A 23,198-nucleotide genomic window follows, 5' to 3' on the forward strand; every position below is an offset into this window, starting at 1 on the left:
TGACTTCTAGCCCACTCAGATTGAAAAAGAGCTTGAATCCTGCTCTTTCTTCCTGGCAGCATGATTTCTATAAATAAAACCAACACAGTACAACCTCTCCTGGGTGTATTTGGAAAGTATGAGCTCCTATTGGTCTTTTTTGAGATGTTTTTAAATCCCATTGTTAGGATATGATGGTGCATGCAAGTAGCTAAAGAGGTTTTCTGCAGCCCTCAGTGATGCAATTAAATTCTAGAGGATTTCAGACATGCTGTTCTCTATTTTTTTCCATAGTCCAGCTCTGGGGAGCTCCCTGCCACAGAAGGTAATTGTGAATTCCCTTCTGAGCAACTCAGTCTCCACCAGAACTACAGCAGGACCCTGATGGAAACTCTGGGATTTGTTGTGATGAAGAGGCATCACTTTCAAATACCAGTTCCTCTTACAACTTTTAGGGGAAACCAGCACCTTTTACAGAGAGCTAAATCCTGCCTGGATGTGTTCAGATACATTTATGACTTCCAGAGGACTTGAGAAGAGAAACTTTTAGAGCACATCTTTGGCCTGCAACGCAGCACTCCACAGAAATACCTGAAAGAGTGGTGAGGCAAATAGTATGCAGAGCTGAAAGCACAGAATCATAGAATGGTTTGGGTTGGAAGGGATCTTAAAGGTCATCTAGTTTCAAATGCCCCTGCATGGGCAGAGACACCTCCCACTTGACCAGGTTGCTCAAAGTCCTGTCCAACCTGCCCTTGAACACTTCCAGGGAGGGGATGTCTACAACTTCCCTGGGTACCTGTTCCAGTGTCTCAGCACCCTCACACTCAAGAATTTCTTCCTAATGTCTAACCTGAATATACTCTTTCAGTCTGAAACTGTTCCTTGTGTGAGTCTAGAGGAGGGCAACAAAAATAATCAGAGGGCTGGAGCACCTCCCCTATGATGATAGGCTGAGGAAGTTGGGGCTGTTCAGCCTGGAGAAGAGGAGGCTCCGAGGTGACCTTATAGCAGCCTTCCAATACCTGGAGGGGGCCTACAGGAAAGCTGGGGCAGGACTTTTTGCACAAGCGCCTAGAGAGAGGACAAGGGGTAATGGTTTAAAACTTGTAGAGGGGAAAATTAGGTTAGAAAATAGGAGGAAATTCTTTACTATGAGGGTGGTAAGGCACTGGAACAGGTTGCCCAGGGAGGTTGTGGAAGCTCCATCCCTGGCAGTGTTCAAGGCCAGGTTGGATGGGGCTCTGAGCAGCCTGGTCTAGTGGGAGGCATCCCTGCCCATGCAGGGGGGTTGGAATTAGATGATCTTTAAGGACCTTTCCAACCCAAACTATTCTAGGATTCTATGATTCTATGATGCAGACAAGAGTCAGGGCTGGCTGACACCAAGAGAACACCTTCTTCATACAGGCATATTATATAGCAAATAGACAGATCTTGCATGGTGCTGTGCTAATGGTATGGGCCTGCTTGCAGCTAAGTTAGACATCATGATGCTGCACTGCATGAAGCAGTTCTGTAAAGAAAATTGCAAGGGATTAGACGAATCAGTGGGTGCCAACCACTCTGTCACTGCCTTGCAGGGTTTCTGGAGGTTGAGTGCTTAAAGATGCCATTATGAGATCTCCAGAAGTCCACCAGCACCTGACGCCTGGTTTTGATGGATCAGTCGACTGGGTGCTATTAAAACTCTGTTAGATGACAGTGTTACAGACTTCACATGGCATTTAGCTGCCTTGCTTGTACTTCTGTCTGTGGACACGGAGGGGCACGGAGGGGGGCAGGCAGGGGCAGGGGGCACGGAGGGGCTGGGGCACGGAGGGGCTGGGACACGGAGGGGCAGGGACATGGAGGGGCAGGGGGCACGGAGGGACACGGAGGGGCTGGGACATGAAGGGGCAGGGGACATGGAGGGGCAGGGCACGGAGGGGCAGGGACATGGAGGGGCTGGGGGCACGGAGGGGCAGGACACGGAGGGGCTGGGACACGGAGGGGCAGGACACGGAGGGGCTGGGACACGGAGGGACACGGAGGGGCTGGGACATGGAGGGGCAGGGGGCACAGAGGGGCTGGGGCACGGAGGGGCAGGGACACGGAGGGGCAGGGCACGGAGGGGCAGGGACACGGAGGGACACGGAGGGGCAGGGGGCACGGAGGGGCTGGGACACGGAGGGGCAGGGACACGGAGGGGCAGGGCACGGAGGGACACGGAGGGGCTGGGGCACGGAGGGGCAGGGACACGGAGGGGCAGGGACACGGAGGGGCAGGGGGCACAGAGGGGCTGGGACACGGAGGGGCAGGGACATGGAGGGGCAGGGACACGGAGGGGCAGGGACACGGAGGGACACGGAGGGGCTGGGGCACGGAGGGGCAGGGACACGGAGGGGCAGGGACACGGAGGGGCAGGGGGCACAGAGGGGCTGGGACACGGAGGGGCAGGGACATGGAGGGGCAGGGACACGGAGGGGCAGGGGACATGGAGGGGCAGGGACACGGAGGGGCAGGGCACGGAGGGGCAGGGACACGGAGGGGCAGGGGACACGGAGGGGCAGGGCACGGAGGGGCTGGGACATGGAGGGGCAGGGGGCACGGAGGGGGTGGGACACGGAGGGGCTGGGACATGGAGGGGCAGGACACGGAGGGGCTGGGGCACGGAGGGGCAGGGGACATGGAGGGGCAGGGCACGGAGGGGCAGGACACGGAGGGGCAGGGGGCACGGAGGGGGTGGGACACGGAGGGGCTGGGACATGGAGGGGCAGGACACGGAGGGGCTGGGGCACGGAGGGACACGGAGGGGCTGGGACATGGAGGGGCAGGGGGCACAGAGGGGCTGGGACACGGAGGGGCAGGGCACGGAGGGGCAGGGGCAGGGGAGGCCGCGGGACACGCGGGGCGCCGGTCACGCAGCCCCGCTCAGCTGCTCCGCGTCCGCGCCCGCCAGAGGAGGCGGGGCGTCATTTGCATCTGCCCTCGGATTGGCTGCGGCGCCGTGGGCCCAGCGGGGCGGGGCCGGAGGGAGCGCTTTGATTGGCTGCGGCGCGGGGGGCGCCGGGCGCGGGCGCCATGTAAAGGCGCAGGGCCGGCCCGGCAGCTCCTGCCCCGGCGGCGGGTGCGTCAGTTCGCGGGCGGCCGGGCCCGCCGCTCGGCAGCCGCCATGCTGGACCGGGAGCGCGGCTGGAGCGTCTCCTTCGCCGGCTGCGGCTTCCTGGGCGTTTATCACATCGGCGCCGCCACCTGCCTGCAGGAGCACGCCCCGCACATCATCCGCGACGCCCGCCACATCTACGGCGCCTCCGCCGGGGCTCTGGCCGGCGCGGTGCTCGTCGGGGGCGGCTCTCTGGGTCAGCGGTGGCGGGGGGCGGCGGTCCGAGGGGGTGGGTACGGCGGTGGGGGCTGCGGTGGAGGAGGCCCGGGCCGCGGGGAGAGGCTGCGGCCGCCGGCGCTGTGGGGCTGGGCTGTGGCCTGTCCGTCCTTGCCTTCCGGGCCAGCTGATTTTCCTCCGCCGGGCACCTTCTGCCCCGCCAGCGGAACGTGCCCCCTTCTGTGAAGCCGGATCCCCGCGGGCCGTACGGCCCCTGCGGGTGCCGGGCGGCCTCCTTTCCCGGCCGTTCCCTGAGGGCTCATCCCGCGGGCATCATCCGAGCCGTGCGTGACCTTGGGCGGGGGGAGAGGCAGGTAGCCCGGCCAGCCTGTCTTCGCCTGGGGTGGATCCTTCACACCCCCCCCCCCCCGCCCCGGGCTCCACAAGTCGTCTCGGTGCCTCATCCCGCTCCAGCCCTTGAGGAGTCCACCGGCGGGAGCTCGGTGCCTCGGGTAGGGACAGATCCGTCCGTCCGAGGAGTTAGTTCCTGTGCCTCCCGGCCTCGGAGCTGCGGGCGGTGACCGCCGCTCTGGCCTTTGTGCCAAGCAGAGCGATGCGGAGCTGTCGGGGGGGGCGGCTGAATCCTGAGACCCTGGGGACAAAGCGGACTCGCCCTGTCGTCGGCCCGAAAGAAAATCTCTGCGCTTTATTGGGGAAATAACGCGTCTCCTTCGCACAGGAAGCTTCGGTTGGCTTTAACCTGCTTCCGCTAGAGCTGCTTCTTTCCTGGGGTCAGGCTCAGAGAGTGAAGGTCAGGGTTTGAGGTTAGCTTTAACGTGCTCTTCCTCTTTAATCCGTGCGCAGTGTATAGATTGCATCGGTCACTCAGGTGGGTACGGGATTGGAAACGGTGGGTTGACGGAAATCGCTGGTTTTAGCTGTGATGTAAGGAATGGGGTTGAGCTTGTTTTGTGTTCATGCTGGATAAAAGACATCAGTTTGCAACCAGGTAGAGTCTCTCTTGTGAAGTAAGCACTTCTAGTGGTAGGAAGAGTATTTAGGTCTTGGGGGAACCCAAATGTTGATCTAGTGAATTAGACATGCTAGACCTTCGAACAAGCTTGAAGCAAGGAAAATACCCAGGTGTTTAGGACAGTGACTGGAATGCAGTTTAAAAAGTGTATGAAATACCCAGAACTCTGAAAACGGTTATCCTTTTAAACCAAAGAGATTCCCTGAATAAAAGTTTGTCTAGTTCATGTCTCCTCACAGATTGTTTTTGTTGGTGGTACCCTCAGCTTGTCTAGAACTAAGAGGCTTTGTAAATTCACATTTCATCATACTTACAGATGGAGGAGAAAACAATGAGTGCTTATTTTGGAGAGGATTTGGGTTTTGCTTTTAAATTTCTGAGGAAACAATTCACTGGCTAAAATTCACAGTGAATCTCTGTATGTGCAAGGGAGTAATGCTCTGAAATGCCTGTCCCTGCTGCTTAGCCACTGAGCTCCCATAAGCTTAATTTCTTCAAAGCTTTAACAATAAGCTGGTGCTGCCTACTTTTGGATTTAATATTGCTGTAGAGTCCTGACAAAACACATTCAGTTATTATGAGACTAATATCAGCTTTTAAAACAATAACTTTATTTTTAGAACACATCCATCATTGTCACTGGTTTAAGGAGGCTGCTTTTAATATTTGAAGTGCTCTAGCACAAAAAAATGTTTATCTGAAAGGCTGTGTTACTGACAGCTTTAAAAATCTTTAGCATTTTAATAATTGAAGCTTGAGGATTTAAATTATTCCCTTGTCTTTCCTTTCTCATATGCCAACTGCATTTTTTTGCTTTTCTTTGACAAATAGAATAGCTAGTATGTGTGTGACCACTGCCCAAGGTATTACATATTTAATGAGCAAGTGTATGTCTTCTGGAGTTGTTTTTTGTTAAAATAAGTCACTTGGGAGTGTTGGAAGACAATTCAAAACCAGCCACATTCTAAAATCTATGGACCACTGTAAATTCATCACACTAAAAAGGTATTCCTGTCTTAGTTCTGTGTATTTTTACCTGCTACTTTTTTGTGCATTTGTTTGAAAGCAGAGGATTGTAAATAAGCTATAAAGATACACTGTGTGGTATAGTAAGTTGATGTAGTTCATTAGTTTGCTTTGTATGCCTCTGTTACATCGATACACTTTAACACACAGCATTTGTTATTTCTGCAGTTGTGGTTTTAAGTCCCACATGTTTTCACAGTTGGGTTTCACTGTGGGAAGATGGCCAAACTGTTCTCAGAGATAGGCGGTGGAAGGATGAGAGGCAGCAGATACAGGCTGAAACATGGCAAATTTGATTAGGTATAAGGAAAAGAAAATTACCTTGTGGATGGGAAGAATATTAGAAGAGGTGCCCAGAGAGGCTGTGGGACTTCCATCCTGGGAGGTGTTCAAGGTCTCCTCCCTGAATTGGTGTGCTTGTTGGTGTGCACAAAACTAAGTGTGTACAAAACTAAGTGTGTACACACACACACATATATATATATATGAGCAGGGTTTTTGACTAAAATTGATGTGCCTATTTAATCTCGTACAGGTTTGTGGCTGGATGTTTTAAATAAAGGGCTTTATTTGTGCTTGTGTTACCTGTTGGATAGGCAGACTGAAAGTCTGTAGAATTTCAAGTTTGAATAAATGTAAACATTAGCCATTGAATGGGAAAAACAGTGTACTTTTACACACTGAGGAAGAAGTTTCCTTCATTGAATTTGAGGGAAGTTAGAGGGAGAATCTTGGAGAAGACTGTTCTTCTGAGGGTGAATTGCATTCCAGGCTATTCCAAACTGGAACAGTTAAGGTATACTCCTCTTGTCAGCTCTTCCCCACAGATGTCTTGCAAATGGGGTGTTTTGGTGGTGATGTGGTCATCCATTCCAGTGAGCCACTAATGAGAACAGGTTTGGTGGGGGCTGTAAATACATCAGGCTTTGCTCTGTGGCAAACAGTTTAATAGTTACTCAGCCGTTAAAAATAGGAATATAGAAATGTAACTAGAAACAGTTCACATTGAATAGAAATGTTGATTTCTTTAGCTCTCTTGCATTTCAAAAAATAAAACAGATGCACCAAGGTCTGCCTAAAATCACAGTCTGACTTGAGCGATAGCCCTCTCTCTCTTTCCAACAAGATGTTATTTTTTTAATACACCAGCCTAAGAGTTAACTGTATTTTAGTCCTGTTGAGGAAGGAAGGGAGAGGGAAAATAAGTTGGAAGACTTGGAAGTCTGTTGAATTAATAATGAACAGCTTCAGTAATATTGAATACTCTTGGAAAGACACAACTATTTTTTTCTTTTCTTTTTGTTAGGACCCCTTCTTGTATTTAAAATAGATTACAGTAAACAGAATATGTAAATTTTGCTTAATTTTTTCTTTCCCCTGCCCGTAGACAACTTCAAATGCAGAAAAAATATTGTATATGGACCAGATGGGCAAACTTGTGAAATAAAATTTTGTTTGGATGGGTTGTTATTTCTAAAAGGAAGTTGAAATGAGTTCAGATCTAAACTGTTGTAATTTATCAGTTTTGTGGCCCTTTAATGGGGTACATAAAGTGATACTTGCCTGACCTTTCTTTATGGTGAGAGATAAATAAACACAACACAAGGTTAATGGAGGGCACTGAATTACTTAATTTTTTTCAGCAGAAACAGACCTTAGTGCAAATAAGTGAAGACATTGCAGTGCTTCAAACTTAGGTAACAGCTTGAGCTTCAGTTTTAGAGGATGCTAGATAGAAAAATATAGTCAAGACCTGGTGAAGAAGTGACAGCTTGTGTATTTGTTTGCTTGTGTGTCCATGCACCCAGTGCTCTTGGTCTGTTTTTTAGAAGAAGCCATATATTTGCCTGGTGCATAACGTTTTTAAAAAAATAATTACTTACTTTGCAGAAGGAAGTTGGTGCATGCCCTAAGACTCGTGTTCCTGGACAGAGTTCTGGTAGTTTAGTATCTCAGACTCCTGCAACATGCCTGATTTCTCTCTTCAGGAAACTTAGAAGATTGAACATTGCAAAATTAATGTATTTTAAAAAAGGGAGGTGGTGGTCTATATCAGAGTGGATGAAAACCAAATGCTTAGAACTGTCTGCATGACTGCTTTAGGAAATAACTTCTTCACTTGCCAGAATGTGACTCAAGCCATTTCTTAATTTGCATATAAAATGTGTTTTAGTAGCATAAGCATATGTTTGACCATGAACAGTGAACTGTGTCTAAATTGTTCACAGTCTTCTGAGGTGGGAGGTAGGGCCAGACTACTGGTATCGGTGAATTCATGGCCCAAGGCTTCATTTTGCAAGGGTGGAATGAAGAAAATTTTATTGCTAATAATGGAGCATGTCTGATACCTCCGAGTTTTTTTTACAGATACACTTATGTTCATAAACTCCTGGATTATTGTGTTAAAAATGAGAAACGGGGGTAGCTGCTGGTTGGGGGGGGAAGCATTGTAGAAATATTTTTTTTAAGTAATTTGAACTCCAGAGATTAAGAGTTGTTTCCAGTGCAGTGCTCATATTTAACTTGATAAGTTGAAGCCTACCTATTCTAGATAGTGTGTGTAAGTTAAAATACACAAGTTTGGAAAATATTTTTAGATGACCTTGTAGCACACCAGTTACTAACCTGTTACTTTGACCTTCCTCCCCACCCCCTTTCCTCTACCAAGTTGACAAGCTTATCAGGCAATTTCCACAAAGTGTGCCCTGGAGAAACAGGACATTAAAAATTCAAATAAAATATTGCAGGTGGATGAGCTGCTGTTCTTATTGTGACTAGGTGTGTGGGTTTTAAAATGACTTCATCGTTCTACAGGAGCAATCATGTCTTGTGTAGTGGTTAGAATGAGTTCCCAAATGCTGATATAATTGGAGAAAAATATTATTTATCTCTTACATATTAGTAAAAATCCACCTACTTAGATGGAGACCAGTGAAACAGGTGTTGCATATCTCCTCCACATTCCTTACCACTGCTTTAAAAACTTCCCTCCTGACATTCCTTACCATAAATTCGTATTTAACGTTACCTATATTGTGTTTATATATAAATGAAGGTAAATGGTGCCGTGAAACCTTAAGTTTGGTAAAAATCCAACCAGTGTTACTAGCTGTGGTGAACCCAGGTGCTCTGCTTGTTCAGCAAACATTCTGTGGGCCTTAAATCTGCATCAGTAGGTTTGTATGAATGTTGCATATGGAATGTGTCTGTGCATATGTGCTTACAAACGGACACTCATCTTTGTTTTTCTTGAATATAGTTCTGGAATGAATAATTTCTTACAGAAGCATCTTATATGGGTATTTTACATTTGCAGTCTACATATAAATAACGTGAGTTCAACCCTAGTGCCTGGGTGTTCACCAGGATTTATATTTGGAAGTCTAAAGTGACTACTATTTTCTTTTTCCCCTCAGAAAGCTCCTGCACTGTGATAAACATTAGCAGACAGTTACTTCAGGTGTCAAAAAGCTCTTGATTTTTTCATGCTAGCAACTAGAGAAAACTTGTAGCTCTAGACATGCTTTATTACCAGAAGTGTGTTTTTTGGTTTTTGACATATCTTCTGTTCTCAAATGAAATGCATTTTATTTTCAGCTCAAGCTTGTGCAGATGTTCTGGCATTAGCCAAAGAAGCTAGAAGGAGAAATCTTGGTCCTCTTCATCCTTCTTTTAATGTGATAAAGATAATAAGAGATGGACTTATGAGAAATCTTCCTGAAAACACTCACCAGTTGTCATCGGGCAGGCTATGTATTTCACTAACCAGAGTGTCTGATGGTAAAAATGCTTTGATATCTAATTTTAACTCTAAAGAAGAAGTTGTCCAGGTAGGTTTATTTCTGGCAACTATTGAAAGTTTCTGTAGTATCACATCCATGTAATATCATCCATTGGAATTCCATGATAAACTTTTTAGGATATTGTGATTTTGAAAGTGTTTAAAATATGAATTCAAGTTTTACTATGATAAATTCACTTAGTGGCTTTCCCAGTCAATGTATCTGCAAACTGTTTTATTGAGTAGATGTGAGGGATCAATCTTAAAAAGGGTAACTGCCTTAAAAGTTTGGTGTATCTAATGAAACTATATCTCTCATGAGTACAGTTTTTTAAGGTCATTTTCATGAAAGCAGTAATCAAGAAACATCCAAAAATAGCTCTTTAAAATCTTAGTATCAGTTACAAAGCTAGTTTTAATATGATCCCAGACCACTGATATGAGTCCTGTTAGTTAGTTTGATTATGCAGAAAATGTATAGCATTTCTAGCAATGGTCTCCTAGGGAGTCCTACCCTTTTGGTAGGTGGAGTGTGGTTATATTTTAAAAAGAAATATGGAAATACCCTCATTCTGATTTAAAATAATGCACGATACCTTTCCCTCCCTTCTTTTTATTCATGTGTACTTGCTGGGGTTTTTTTTCATTGCTTGCTTGGTTGTTTTTGCTAACATCTAAAGAGATAAATTATAATTTTAATAATAGAACAGTTACCTTTTAATTTATATGGTCTCATTTTCCTACAGGCTTTAATCTGTAGTTCATTTGTCCCTATTTATTGTGGCCTAATTCCACCATCATTTAGAGGTGTGGTAAGTCTCAATTGTTAAGATCTAAAAATCATCCTAGCTATTCTGAAAATGTTAAGAGACAATGTATGTGTTTTTTCAGTTATTGTATTAAATACCTTCATAGCTTCTAGTACTGTAGCTGTATGTTGTAACTTTTCAAAAAAGCAAAGAAACACTAAATGTGTAGAAGATCTGTTACATATATTTCTTCTTCACCCTACAAAACACATACATGTTCTCTCAAATTCGTTGCTTGCTGATGCAGTCATTAAAATAAGATATTCTAAGCTCACAAGTTTTTAACCATAAAGGATAAATATGCATTGAAGAAAATGTTGCTCATTCACCTGCTCAGATTTATAGGAAGGATCACTTACTTAAAAAAAATGAAAATCTTGTAAGATACTTTATTGTTTGTCTTTTTGATCTTGCTGGAGGTATACCTGCTTTAAAATGGGATTAAATTTCCATGTTCAGTTAGATATAAACAAAGCCTTCTAATGTCTTCTGTTGCTTGTATTCAGTGTAAGAAAGATTGGTTTTTAAAGCTAAAGTGTTGGTATCTAAGTGTGTTCTGTTGGTTACAAAATCTCTCAATACTTCATGCCTGTACTGGGCTTTCTAAACACACATCCCCAAGTTATAGGGGGTTTGTATTAACTTGTATTTGCTTTTCTTCCAACTTTGGTGCTCCTTACCTAAGGAGATGGGGAGAATAAATGAAAGAAGACTCAAAACCTCTTGAACAGTGATTGATTAAAAACTGTTCTCAAGGCAATCTGGAAGTGCTGAAAGGTCAAGGATAGACACGAAATGTATTTTCTTCTTTATGCTGAAATTTAAGCAAAAGTTATTAGAACTGTATAGGGATTTTTCTTTATCTGTACTTCTAAACCTTGTGTGTCTCCTTAAACTCTTCCAGATTAAAGGTGTTATGAAAACAGGACGTTGGACTGAATCCAAGGTTTAGGTGGATCCAGGCTAATCTGGCTATTCAGTTCTTGTCACCAGACAACAATGTTATTTTAAAAGGCTTAGTTCAGAGTACAAAAACATACAAATGATGCTTTATTTGGTCCTATTTTGAGGGAAGGGGAAAGAAGGAATCACTGTATCCTTCCAGTCTTTTCAATTATTTTGGTATGATTTTAATCTTCAGAAGGTATTTTTTTTCTGTAATGTGATAAGAATGCCAGAGTTGCATGTGCTGGACATGACTCCTGTAGGGCTTAACCACAGTTGAATGTAAACTATGTAAACGTAATAGCATCTTCCTGTTTACTGGCTTGGTGCTTATGGTGTACTTCAAAACAAGGACTTAGATATACCTATTGAAAGTTATCCTCAAGTGCCAGTTGTGAAGCTTTTGGGTGTGGTGGATTTTGTTTGGGGGCTTTTTATTACCCCTTTCAAACACAGCAGTGGTTTCAGATTGAAAAAATACTAGGGGGAACAGATAGGCAGAAACTCCAAATAGTTAAAAGCAGTTACCACAGTAGAACAGTGACTCAGATCCATGCCTCCACTCTCTTACTTTGTGAGAAGGCTGTGTGCTGTGGCTCCTTGTTTGCCAAACCTCTTGTACTGTACTTGAAGCTTCCACAAAGGACCTGGTGATGGCATGTGTTACTGAAGTGGTTGCATTATACACCTATAGGAAGTCTGTCAGTAGCTGCATGCTGCTAGGTCTAAATAGTGTCCAAGAGGGTTGATGGTTAGGAACAGGCTGCTTTAGAAGAGCGAGCTGGATGAATTGCTCTGAGCTGCCCTCTTCCTAATGTGTAAGTTCTTTGTTAGAATGGTCAAGGCATAAGTATCAGGGTAGATGAAACTGGTAATCCAGGTTGCTTCTGCTTAAAAGGCCTGCTCTGTTACCTTTATATTTTACAAGGACCTACAGGTTGTGTCTTTTGTCTAGTCAGGAAGGAGGAAAATAGGGCCACTAAACCAGCAAAGCTGGTAAGGTGGAATGGTCGTCTGCCAGTGTCACAACAAACTGGCTACACTGGAAAGATGGCTGTTGTGAATGACTGGAGGAGTTGCAGCTCCTGCTGAACTACAGTTTAGTTACCCTGATGCAGAGCTCTTTAGTTCTTGGATCGTAAGTGTGAGATGATGAACTAAAATGACAGAAATGAGCAATTCAAGACAAAGGAGAAAAAGCACAACCTGGAGTAGCTTCTGAACTTTCACTCAGAGCAGAATGGTTATCCATGACTGTCCACAGAGTTTCTGAAGCACTGTCCATTTTTACTTGCTGTTTCTCTGTCTAAATATTGGTGATGCTTTTATATAACATTCTAATTACAATGAGTAATTTTAAGTTACATTTATTTTAGTACGATAGAACTTGAGCTTTGAAGTGTAGAGCTATTCTTTTACTCATTCTTTCTGCAAAGTACCCTGGTAGCTGTTTGGTGCTCTCCTTTAAGGAAGAGGAGGCAGCAACACTGCTCCTTCTCAGCATGTTGTATAGCATTCTCATCCTTAAAATGGACTTGTTCTTTCCTAAATATACAGCAAAATTCCAAATGGAATACTCTCATGCTACCTATGGAACCATAACTAGGACTGTTTTTTCACCTGACATTAGAGGACAAAGCATGCTGCTCAAAATGTTTAGCCCAGGAACATAGGCAGAGGCTGTTCTGTTACAATCTTAAGTGCTATTGAATACTTGCATGGGAAATCTGCTAGTTAGAAAGTTTTGCCCTTTGAGACTTCTTTTTTCTGTTTATTTTTGCAGCGCTACGTGGACGGAGGAATCAGTGACAACTTACCTCACTATGAATCCAAGAATACCATCACGGTTTCACCTTTCGCTGGGGAGTGTGATATCTGTCCAAAGGGGAATTCTGCCAACTTCCATGAAATGAATGTGACCAACACCAGCATTCAGCTTAGTTTGGGGAACCTTTACCGTTTAACGCAAGCGCTCTTTCCTCCAGAGCCTAAGGTTCTTTTTCATTGCCTTAATGTACTAAGACATTTCCATATAAAAGCTGCAGCAATCTTAGTGTTTCATGTAGTTGTATAAACTTTTAGACACTTCTCTTGTAGTTCCTATTTTTTTAACAGTTTGTGTTCATTCTCTTTATTTTTAGTCTCTCAGACTAAAAATGCAAGACTGCTATTGGCTGTCAGTATTTGAGAATTAGCACAGGATTCTATCATAAAATCAACATTGGTATATTAATAACTGTAAGTTTAGTCCTTTCATGTTTACCTGCTAACCAGGTGCTTCAGAACTTAGCAGAAGTTCTAAAGCTTCATGGTTTTCTAAAGTTCTCAATTAACACTTCACACAAGCAAGTTGCCTTTAAACTTTGCTAAGCAGTGTTAATTGCAGACCTGATGAGGGAAATGCTCGTGAATCTCCTTTTATTTGTCTGACTTATGTACCCTATGCTTGCAGGTACTAGGAGAGATCTGTGAGCAAGGATATTCAGATGCTCTTAAATTCTTGAAAGAGAATGGTATGTTATGTTTGTGGATAATTATTGATGACATGGCCTTAACCTAAGCTTAAAGAAAAAGAGTGAGGGGGTTGGTTGTATACAGCAAAGAAGGGCTAGGTCTTTGAGGTTTTTGAAGGGATCATGGTAAGTTTAGTTCTCTTAGAAATCATATAGAAACTCTTGTAGAAAACATCTCAACTTGAGATAAGTTGTGCTGCCACACAGAAATTGAACTTTTGGGTTTTTGTCAAACTCATGTGGAGTGAATGTTGAGGAATTTTTATGTGAAGTTACCAAAGAATTCCAAATCTAGGGAAATTGTTAGTTTATTTTGTGTTAATCATGAAGGGTAGGCATGACCTATTTCCTTCCACTCCTGTGACACCTGTACCCTATGTCCTCTCTGTCATGCATGTGAATTTCTAGGTAAAGCCTTATAGTCCAGAACTGGGAATTATGTAACAGCATAAACTCACAGACACATTCTTAGTCTGTATCATGAAAGCCTTCAGAAGACTGCTTGTGACATAGCAGTTGTTGGGACCCAGATAAGCTTAGGAAGAATTGGAAGTTGCTCTACTAGACTTCTAGTAACATTTTATATTAATACATGTTATGGTTCTGCATGCTTTAAGACAAGCAAGTTAAAGACAGTAACTTGATATTAGCATGAAGTTAACAGTGTGCTAAATATGCATAGATCCTGTAGTCTTTGGATGCAGAAACAAATTGGTCCTGAGTCAGATTGGAGTAGTGGAAGCTGAAATGTGGTGTTTACACTATCACAGGGAGTACCAGCTGCAGCTTTGTAATGTAGCTGTAGTTTTATGTGCTCTCTGCTTATGATCTGTTATAACTAAAGATTAAATATTCAGGTTTTCTTTGAAAAATTTTCTTCACTGTTAGAGAATGTCACTGTCCTGCTTAAGAGTTTGATTTTTCTAGTAATATTATTAAATATTTAATGAGGAAGTCCTGCCTTGTACATTTCACCAGGTGATTAAAAGCACCAGCTATACAGGGAGCCTATAATTTGTGGTTGTCTGTGCTCAGATGGGTTCTGTTGCTGTACCAAACCCACAAGTTTCCTGTGTGCATCTTTCCATCTGACGCAGATATCTGAGATTCCTTGCAGCTCTTCCTTGGTGTCTTTCCTGCATGTGCTCTGTGTTGTGCTGTTGTCCTCTTTCACACGCTCAGTTCTGTGATAACCTTTATTCTTACTTTGGCATGAGTTTGTCTTGCATCAAGCTTCATCAGTGATAATTGTAGCCTTTCCAAGTTCATTCATTATGCATCTACTTTCTTCTTAAGTTATTTCAACTGTAGGAGTTTATTTCCCCACATCTGTAACATTTCAATATACAATGGATATAGTACAAGTTGTTTTGATGTTTGTCTTTTAGGAGTAATTCTAAGTAGAATACAGGTTCTGTTGTGTGTAGGTATGGATTCTAGTCAAATTTGGTAGTCTAAATGTAAGTAACTTTATAAAGATGTTCTGGAAGCATAGTATAAATATCCTTCTTGTATTTTGCCCTTTGTACTCATTATCTGGTGCTTGTTTAAGGTAATTATCAGTTCTATTTCTTAATTGGCATCAGTTTTGCAAGGCAACTAATGTTGATTTAGATCTGTACTTTAGATATATCTTAAAACAACGTAGCACCCTGCTAGATTTCCTTCTCCACCCTCTTGTAGCAATGCCTCAAAGTACTTATGTGTTACCCACCATGTCAAATTTCCAAAATGTTTGATGTCTTTTAGGTGTTTTCTCTCAGATAAAAATTAAATCCATTTTCCTCTCCTTTAAGTCATTTGCTTTCTTGCTGGAAAACAACTTTGTTATATGATTGAGTATTTCTAGTGCAGTTTCAGTTAATTGTTCACTTTTTCCTTTTCTTTCAAACCTGTTTTAAAGTAAGATCTAAACCTGCAAAAGAATGTTGATCAATGTGATTAAACATTTGTAGGACTGTAAGAGCAAGTTTGACATTGGCTATATAATGTTCTGTCAGAATAGGCCTTTGTACAGACACACAGACTACAGGTACTCTGAAGGACTGTGGGTTAAGCCTAAGTGGAAACTCTTGACTCTTTCAGGTATTCTGAATGACTCAATTTACATCCACTTGTCCTTCACAAAAAGAAATCCTCATGAGGCTGTGCAACACATTGACAATATGAAGCAAAAAAAGTTGACAGAAAATTGTCACGGAGTAGAAACTTTGAAAATGGAAGTACTTAATGATCAGCTGAAGCAAAATCCATGGCCTTTGGAGAAGAGTATATTTCAGAGTCTACCTCCTAGGCTTCGTAAAGGTACATACAAATGACTGCTTCCTGCAACTTTGAATGGCAAACTGAGTTGTTTGTTTTTTCCTCCTTACTCTTTTTATTTAATCTTGTAATTGTCTGTGATACTAGAGACTAGCTCAACCCAAAAATGTTCCTTAAATACTTAGTAAATGTGAACACATGTTTTGATTTAGCTACAGAAATAAGATTGAAGCAGGAGAAAGGAGCTACTTTCAACACTAGAGAACCATGAATTGAATTCTCATTTGGCTTTGGATAATCCTTATGTGCTCAGTATTTTTTGCAAGCATATATTTCACACCGAAGTTGAACCTCAGTTTCAAACATTGGTTATCCCCACCTTATTTTTAAAATGGAATCCTAGATTTGTAATTCTGTCTTTCCTGTCTTTTCAATAAGCTGTTAGTAGGCTAAAACCACTTAGGATATTTCTTTGATCTATAAAGGTTACCTAGCTTGGTTTTTTTTTGTGGAAGCTGATTGGTATTTTCAGGATGTGAAATGTGTAATCCCAGTGACCCAGGAAAAGAAAACTTGGTGTGGTATTTCTTACAACTATATGTAACAACTGGAATATGCAGAACTCAACAAACTTCAGACTCTCAACAAACTCTCTGACAAGACAGGAATGCCATCTGAAATACATATGTATTTTTGGAGAGGTGAACTTTACATGCCCTTATTTCAAATTAATTTGTAGACTTACAGCTTAAAAGTTTGGGGTAATGTCTTTTGTCCCTTTGGTATGAGTCTGTGTTTCCCATATTCTAAAATAGCTTAGAGAAGGTTTATGGTAAGTGTGCCTTGAGAATTAAGTCTTTGATTTTCCATCTGAATATTCAATATTATTCAATAACATTTTTTCAATAACAGTTTTTCAATAACAATTACTCAATAACACTTGATAATGTTGACTGAAGTTCACCAAACTTTGAGCAAATATTGAAGCTGTTTTCAAGTAGTGTAACATATTTTTCAAAAATCATTTTTAAGCACTACAGGAAGCTTGTAAAGAACAGAATGGATTCTATGCTCAGTTCTCCAAACTCTTTCCAATACGGGTGATATCCTACCTTATGCTACCATATACACTACCAGTGGAGTCTGCTTACTCGGTTGCTTTACGGTGAGGAATTTTTAATTTTAGAATTACTATACTTCTGGAAATTTACTCATTGAGAGCTTATTTAGTGTTGTGTGCATTCTGGTTCTCTAGAGTTCAAATGGTCCAGAGACCATTATTTCTACCCATGTAACGCATCCTACTAAAGCTTCTCTAGTCTAAGGCTAGACAAGGAAACACATTAAGAAGACTCCTAAACAATTTACTCTTATTACTATTAACTGTCTCATAATTGCTTGAAAGAAGCAGCCTGAATTGTGTTTTCCAGAGGCACATTTTTTATTGCTGTTATTCTATTCTGCAGTGGTATTTGAACTCTATTCATGTAGTTCTTGTACTTTAGCTTTTTTTAAAATCAGGAGTGAAATCCAGTTTTCACTCACCATATAACTTTTCTTACCAGTTTTGTTTGGGTTGACTGAAAGTTGTGGTCTTGAAACTGGGCTTAGTTTTATGTTTTTCAATTCTCATGAGGGTTAAATGATGTTATATGTGTGCACCATTAACACTAAACTTTGTTTGCTTAAGAAAATTCTAGTTGTTAAACAGCAGATGTCATTACTGTCTTCAGAAAATACTTGAGAAGTCAAATGTTCTGTAAAAGAGTCACACAGAACTCCAGTAAAGTATTTTGTTTCTGTGCCATTCAGTGTGGTGCTTCTGTGCTGTTTTCTGGTGGATGGGGAGGAGGCAAGTTTCAGCACAAATTTATTGTGGGTTTTTGCCCCTCGTTCACCTCTGGCGTAGCTGACTTCTGTTAGGAGGATAACAAGGAAAAAAACTACATTTGTGATACTGCTCTTTCTGCCTGCTATTTGTTTTTCCATTTTGCTTTTCTTTTGTTCTTCCTTTCCCACCTCGCTCTAAACTGAGCAGGAAGTTCCTGCCACACAGTTCTCAGAGACAGGAATTCTTTGCAGGCTTCCTAATAATTGGTCATGAGGTGTAGAACACACATACCTGTCCACTGATCAGCATAGATCAGAGATGCAGTGGTCTGTGCTGCTTTTTTTCTTAGTTTGGAGAGAAGTGAGTGGAGTAGATGGAAATTTAGAGAGTCTGGGAAGACTTGGAGGCTTTGGTGGGGGAGTTAACTTGGGGAGAATGAAAGCTGCTATCTTGTTGGCTGTCAGACATAAGAATATAATGCAGATGGTATCTATTACCTACAAAACAACAAGTGTATTTTGGTTTGGATTGTAGGTTAGTGAACTGGTTTCCTGACATGCCTGCTGATGTTCGATGGATGCAAGAGCAGTTCTGTCGAATTGCTGGTACAGTTTTTTCCCATGCTAAGAGCAAGCTGTTCTGCATATCCAGGTAAAGTGGGGTGCTGCTGCATGCAAACAATGCATTTTTAGGAGTTGTCTTTTTTGTCAGAGCTTCAAGTACTTACAAGTTTGTTTCTTCAAATGGGATTTAATAATTTTCTTAAAGGTAACACAAAACGGTTCTTACTGCTTCCAATCCTTAGCATTATTTAAGTATGTTTTCTGGTGTTTCTTGTTGATCACTGATCATTTTGTACCTGAAGAGGTGTTGCATGTTGGTAGGCTTGTGCTTTTTGGGGATGGGTTAGAGCAGGCACTCTGTTTCTTCTCCACAGCAGCTGGAGCATTTGGGAAGAAAAGAGGAGGAAAAGGTTGCTCAAGATATTCTAAATCAGAGGTAGCAGGTAGGAACTAGAAAACATTTGGGAGAAAGACTGCATTCTTGGGAGTCTGGACAGGAGAGGCTGTAAGAGTTGAGAAATTGCTGAATGTGAAGGACCATCTTGAAAGATAGTTGGAAAGAAGTAAGATAAAAATAGGAAAAATGATAGGAACCTCTTTTTGTGGAAGAGAAACCTCTACTCTAACCTGGTTGTAAGTAGCTTCATTATGCTTCTCTTTTGAAGCTCATGTGAGATTTAGCCTTTCAGATTTTTTTACTTCTGTTACATTTTGTAGCATTATGTGCATAGAGGAATAGGTGAGCTCATCTCAATTGGAATTTAAGAATGCCTTTCACTTTTTACTGAGCAGTGTAGTATTTGCCCAGGGAGCTCTGCAAACTTTCACAGAATGAATACAACCAATCATCAGGTTAGTTTTTCCTGCGAACGAATGGACTTATTGCTGGAAGAGAGCTGCACAGCCACCTCAGAGCAGTGCTGTAAGTAGAGAAACAGAGGCTCTCTCTGAGGTCCAAATGCTTGTAAACAAACTCCTGAGATCTGGTCTGAAAAAGCATAAATCCAAAATCCAGACTTAAGCAGAGTAGGTCATATCTATTTTACTGTAATTTTTCTGCTATTCGTCTCGACTCCTGGAGTTGCTGAGTATGAGGTAGAAGTGGAAGAGAAATCAGCCCAGAAACCTATTAAGAGTGAACAGAATTCTTAACTGCTTCATAAAAGCTTTCTAAAGATAGTGGTAGCACTGGAGACTAATAACTGCAGCAGTCATTTCAATTAAAGCATTGACATGTTCTATATGCAGGGCATTTTTAAATTAAAATGAAAAATATCCTTTTATTTAAGCCAAGAGTCCTTGAGCTTTTATATTCCTGTTTATAGCAATAAAGTTAGGCAAGGGGGAAGACGAGAAGTACTATTTTTTGTCCTGGCATCAGAACTGCAGGTTTGATAGGACTGAGAAGAACTGCTCCTCATTAAAAACTTGGCTAGGGTCTGTATTGGCATTGTGAAAGATCAAATTCACAAACTCCATCCCTTAGAAGTACAGAATAGTCACAGAATCACTGAATGGTTTGGGTTAGAAGGGACCTTAAATAAATCTAGTTCCAGCCCCCTGCAAATTATTTGTCCTCTGATCTGACTGCAGAAAAGCTGGAGAGGGACTTTTTAAAGGGCGTGTAGTGGTACGACAAGGGGAACAGTTTCAGGCTGAAAGAGGGCAGATTTAGAATAGATATTAGTGAGAAACTCTTTAGTTTCTCATCACCACTAACCTGGTGATTCTGGTGCTGTTTTGGAGTGTAGGAAAGTTCTGTTCCAGCTGCTCAGCTTGGTGATAGCTACCTGGTTGTAAAGCAGAATGCAGATACAGCATCTAGGGAGTTGGACAGCTATATTTGTTACTCAGACTATGAACACTGAGACTATTCTTGTTAATGTTCAGTTAGTGCTGTGATTGGAAAACTGAAACATATTCCAAGTGGATAGCTGGGGGGACATCAGCATTATTTAAGAGGTAATGTACAAAATGGGCCTGCCCTTCTGAGCTCATCAGAATGATGTGACTTTTAATATAACTATTTTGTACTTCATTCTGAGGACAACACATAATGACTGTGTACCCCTTCCTCTAGATATGATTGTTTCAGGTATTTTTTTCCTGTTGTCCCATATCCTAACCCACTAAATACATTTATAATTAACAGCTTTCCTCTAGTGTTCTACCTCATATGAAGTTTCCTTGTCAGATAGATAAACAGCAATGAAACAGTAATGAAGCACTAATTACCACTTTTTCTGTTTGCTTTTTTTAAACAGGAAAGGCAGCTTTGCATCACTAAGAAAATGTCAAACAGTCCCATCTGCTATGGAATTTCATTCTTCATACTGCCACCTTAAAATGCCTCACTCTTCTGCTGACCTTGACACCTGGCTCTGGGAATCATCCTGCTTCATGCACTCAGCTATGCAAAATGCTTCTGCTAACAGGCAGGAGCCTGCAGATTTAAACTCCTATCCTAGTTTTCTCCCAAATTCTGATGAGTCTGGGTTGGAAATAGATTATGACTCTTCCTCAGAGGCAAGCTTTCAAACTGCTCCAGAGTATTAATTTGGAAGCAGGTTCCACAGTTTCCAAAATTCTAATTTGGCAGAGAAATATAAATCCTAAAGGACGAGAGATGACTTTGTTTATTGCCAATAAGTCTCAGAAAATTATTTGTTTACAGCTTCCTGACAAGTCTGCCTTGGGAATTGTACTGTTTTAAGGATTCTAAAAACAGTGGCTGCTATACTAAGTAACAGACTGCAATTCTGTTGAAGCACCAGCTCAATCAGCTGTAGTAAACAGTGTCTCTCTGGAAATAATAAAAAAAAAATTACTTTCAGCATAAAAGTGTTAATTCTCTGAACAGATTGTTAGAAAAACAAGAAGGAAAACAAAAGCTTTAAAAAAATAGAATTCTTAACAATATTATGTGTTAGGATGACTTTTATAGCACTTAAATGAAATTGGACATTTACTTCTTAAAGGAAGACACAGAAATGGGCTTTTCAGTGGCCTCCAGTGTCTGTTTGCCTTATGTTTGAACATACTGTTGTGTTTATGGAAAAGTTGTCTGCAAGAGATGCTGTAGGAACAGTATTATTATAGGTTGTGTGTGTATTCCATGGTTCATATTATGTCTCCTTTCTGGCTATTTCCCTTTTTAAATACTTTAAGGGAAAAAGACTTAAATGGGACACACTCCCCTGAAGTGTAAACAGGTAGTTTTTGTGATTTTTAGAGGACTTTTTTTGTCCTCTAAATGAGGTCCTAATACTTGACTAAGTATTGAAAAGTAGGTAAAATAGTGACTGTGATTAGTAGCAAATAGTAATTTGAGATGCTGTTAAGCTTGACAGAAGATGCTGTACATTGATTTTTTTCTTAACAAGTGATGGTTGATGTTTAGGTTTTCTCTCTAATCACTGCCCAATCATTCTCAATTATTTTTTTTTTACCCTTCAACTTGAGATTTTTCTTCCTTTCTTCCCTCTTGCTAAAGAAGTGATGAAAAAAAGGAGTCCCTCCTGTCTCAGTGAGGTATGATAACCCAAAGGATGTTTTTCAAGTCTGATTGTTAGAAGAAGCAAATGTGTAAGACTTAGGGGAAGCATCAATATCCAGGGAGATAAAGAATGGGCTGAAAGTTACACAAAGCACATCTGTGATGAGTGTTTTCAAGCACTTTGCACTGCAAAGGTTCTGCATAATTTGCAAGTTTAAGAAAGGCAGCTCATTAGTATATGAACACTTCAGGAGAAGTAAATACTTCTGAAGACTTCACTAGTCTCTTGGTGTTTTGTTATCAAGTCCTGTATCTTTTTTTTTAAAGTGGAAGGAAACTGTGATGGCTTTTAAGTCATGCTTGTGCACGTGTTTGGGGGCAGGCATGTGACATTTGAAGGCTACTCATTTGTGCAACTTGGGTGCAGCCCTGGGCAGAGGTTATAGATGCTGATTGAGAGTATCTTTGGGTAAGGAGAAGCAGTGATTAGATTGTGATGCTCAGAAGAGGCAACTTTGGCTTGTAAACTTTGGTATCCTGCAAAATGTAGCACTTGGGCGTTGGAGCAGCCTTGAAGCAGCTTCTCTGCTGTGATTTCCCTAAGCTTGAAGTGCTGAATTTTACAACATGAAAATTGATTTTAGAATGGTGGAAGACAGGGGAGAAAGTGTCGAGCTATCCATTTCCACACTACAGAAGACTGGTGCTATTTTACTTCAACCCTTTTTCATTTCTTCTCTGTATGTATCTTCAGATTTGCAAGAAAAGTTGGAAATGTTACTCTTAACTACAGTTAAAAGACACCAGATCTGTTTTATATTGTTAAAACTTTCTATAACTTAATTTTATATTGTTCTGCAAAGTGATAAGTCTTACCAGCATGTTTTAAACAGGAATGCCAAGTTTTGCTTCCTTTATGTACTGGCATAGTTCCATGGACTTAAAATGTAAATCTACCTTAGCCACTTCTGTTGTGCACAGCTCCGCTTTTTCTCCTTTTTTTCTAAAATAAAAAGACAATTATCTTCTGTTACCACGTTTCTTTCTTGAGTATGTCACCGTTTGACTCAGGTCCGACAGCAATGCTCTCGATCTCCTCCCCCTCCCACCCAGGTAGGGAAGGAGAGAGAGAAAAAGAGAGAGACTTGGCTGGATTGAAAACTAAACCACACAGCTTTAAACACTAATGATATGAGAGAATATACACTATTATATACAAATATGTTCAGATATGTGCAAGAGCCTCTCGCCTCCCCCCACCCCCAGCAACTCCCACAGCATCTCCTGAGCTGGAACAGTCCTGAGAAATCCCGGAGCTGCTGGAGAGAGCACAGAGTGATGAGGGTCAGGAGAGCTCGAGCCTGGGGGTCTGTGATCTCTGACCTTCCTCTGAGCTTACGTAGATACATGGAATGGAATCTCTCTGGCCAGTTTTGCTGTCTGTCTAATTCAGCCTCCTACAGGGGATCATGGATCTCCCCATAGTGTCTGAGCTGGCAGAGTGAAGGTGCCACCTTGAACCCCAGCAGTTAGAAAAACATTCCACTGTTACCAGCCTTAGTCAGAAGGCTCTGTGACTAGTTAAAAGAAAGCTTACTGAAGGAAAGAAAAACAATCAGTAAAATTGGCTTCATCCTGGCTCAAACCAGGACACAGTGG

At 41.9% G+C, this 23,198-nt stretch overlaps 1 protein-coding gene across 2 annotated transcripts; it reads left to right on the plus strand.

Annotated features, from left to right (window-relative positions):
• The first annotated feature begins 3,041 nt into the window (after positions 1-3,041).
• On the plus strand, positions 3,042-22,572 carry LOC127380037 (patatin-like phospholipase domain-containing protein 2). 2 transcript variants are annotated; one of them, XM_051608431.1, is made up of 9 exons: positions 3,042-3,320; positions 8,937-9,169; positions 9,867-9,932; positions 12,658-12,867; positions 13,327-13,387; positions 15,473-15,691; positions 16,682-16,814; positions 18,015-18,131; positions 20,308-22,572. In XM_051608431.1, the coding sequence occupies exons 1-9, from the start codon at positions 3,134-3,136 to the stop codon at positions 20,597-20,599; spliced, it is 1,518 nt and encodes a 505-aa protein (XP_051464391.1). In that variant the 5' UTR covers positions 3,042-3,133; the 3' UTR covers positions 20,600-22,572. The 2 variants fall into 2 exon arrangements, with proteins under 2 accessions (XP_051464391.1, XP_051464389.1); XM_051608429.1 differs by having other exon boundaries at positions 3,055-3,353.
• Positions 22,573-23,198: the final 626 nt, after the last annotated feature.

This window comes from Apus apus, chromosome 1 (assembly GCF_020740795.1).
Source record: "Apus apus isolate bApuApu2 chromosome 1, bApuApu2.pri.cur, whole genome shotgun sequence".
In the NCBI taxonomy this organism is placed as follows: Eukaryota; Metazoa; Chordata; class Aves; order Apodiformes; family Apodidae; genus Apus; species Apus apus.

Excerpts from the sequence above, each read along its gene's own strand:
- LOC127380037 (XM_051608429.1), top strand. The coding sequence starts at position 3,134 with ATGCTGGACCGGGAGCGCGGCTGGAGCGTCTCCTTCGCCGGCTGCGGC. Across the intron at positions 13,388-15,472 it reads TAAATTCTTGAAAGAGAATG|GTATTCTGAATGACTCAATT; the intron begins GTATGTTATGTT and ends TGACTCTTTCAG. Across the intron at positions 18,132-20,307 it reads AAGCTGTTCTGCATATCCAG|GAAAGGCAGCTTTGCATCAC; the intron begins GTAAAGTGGGGT and ends TTTTTTAAACAG.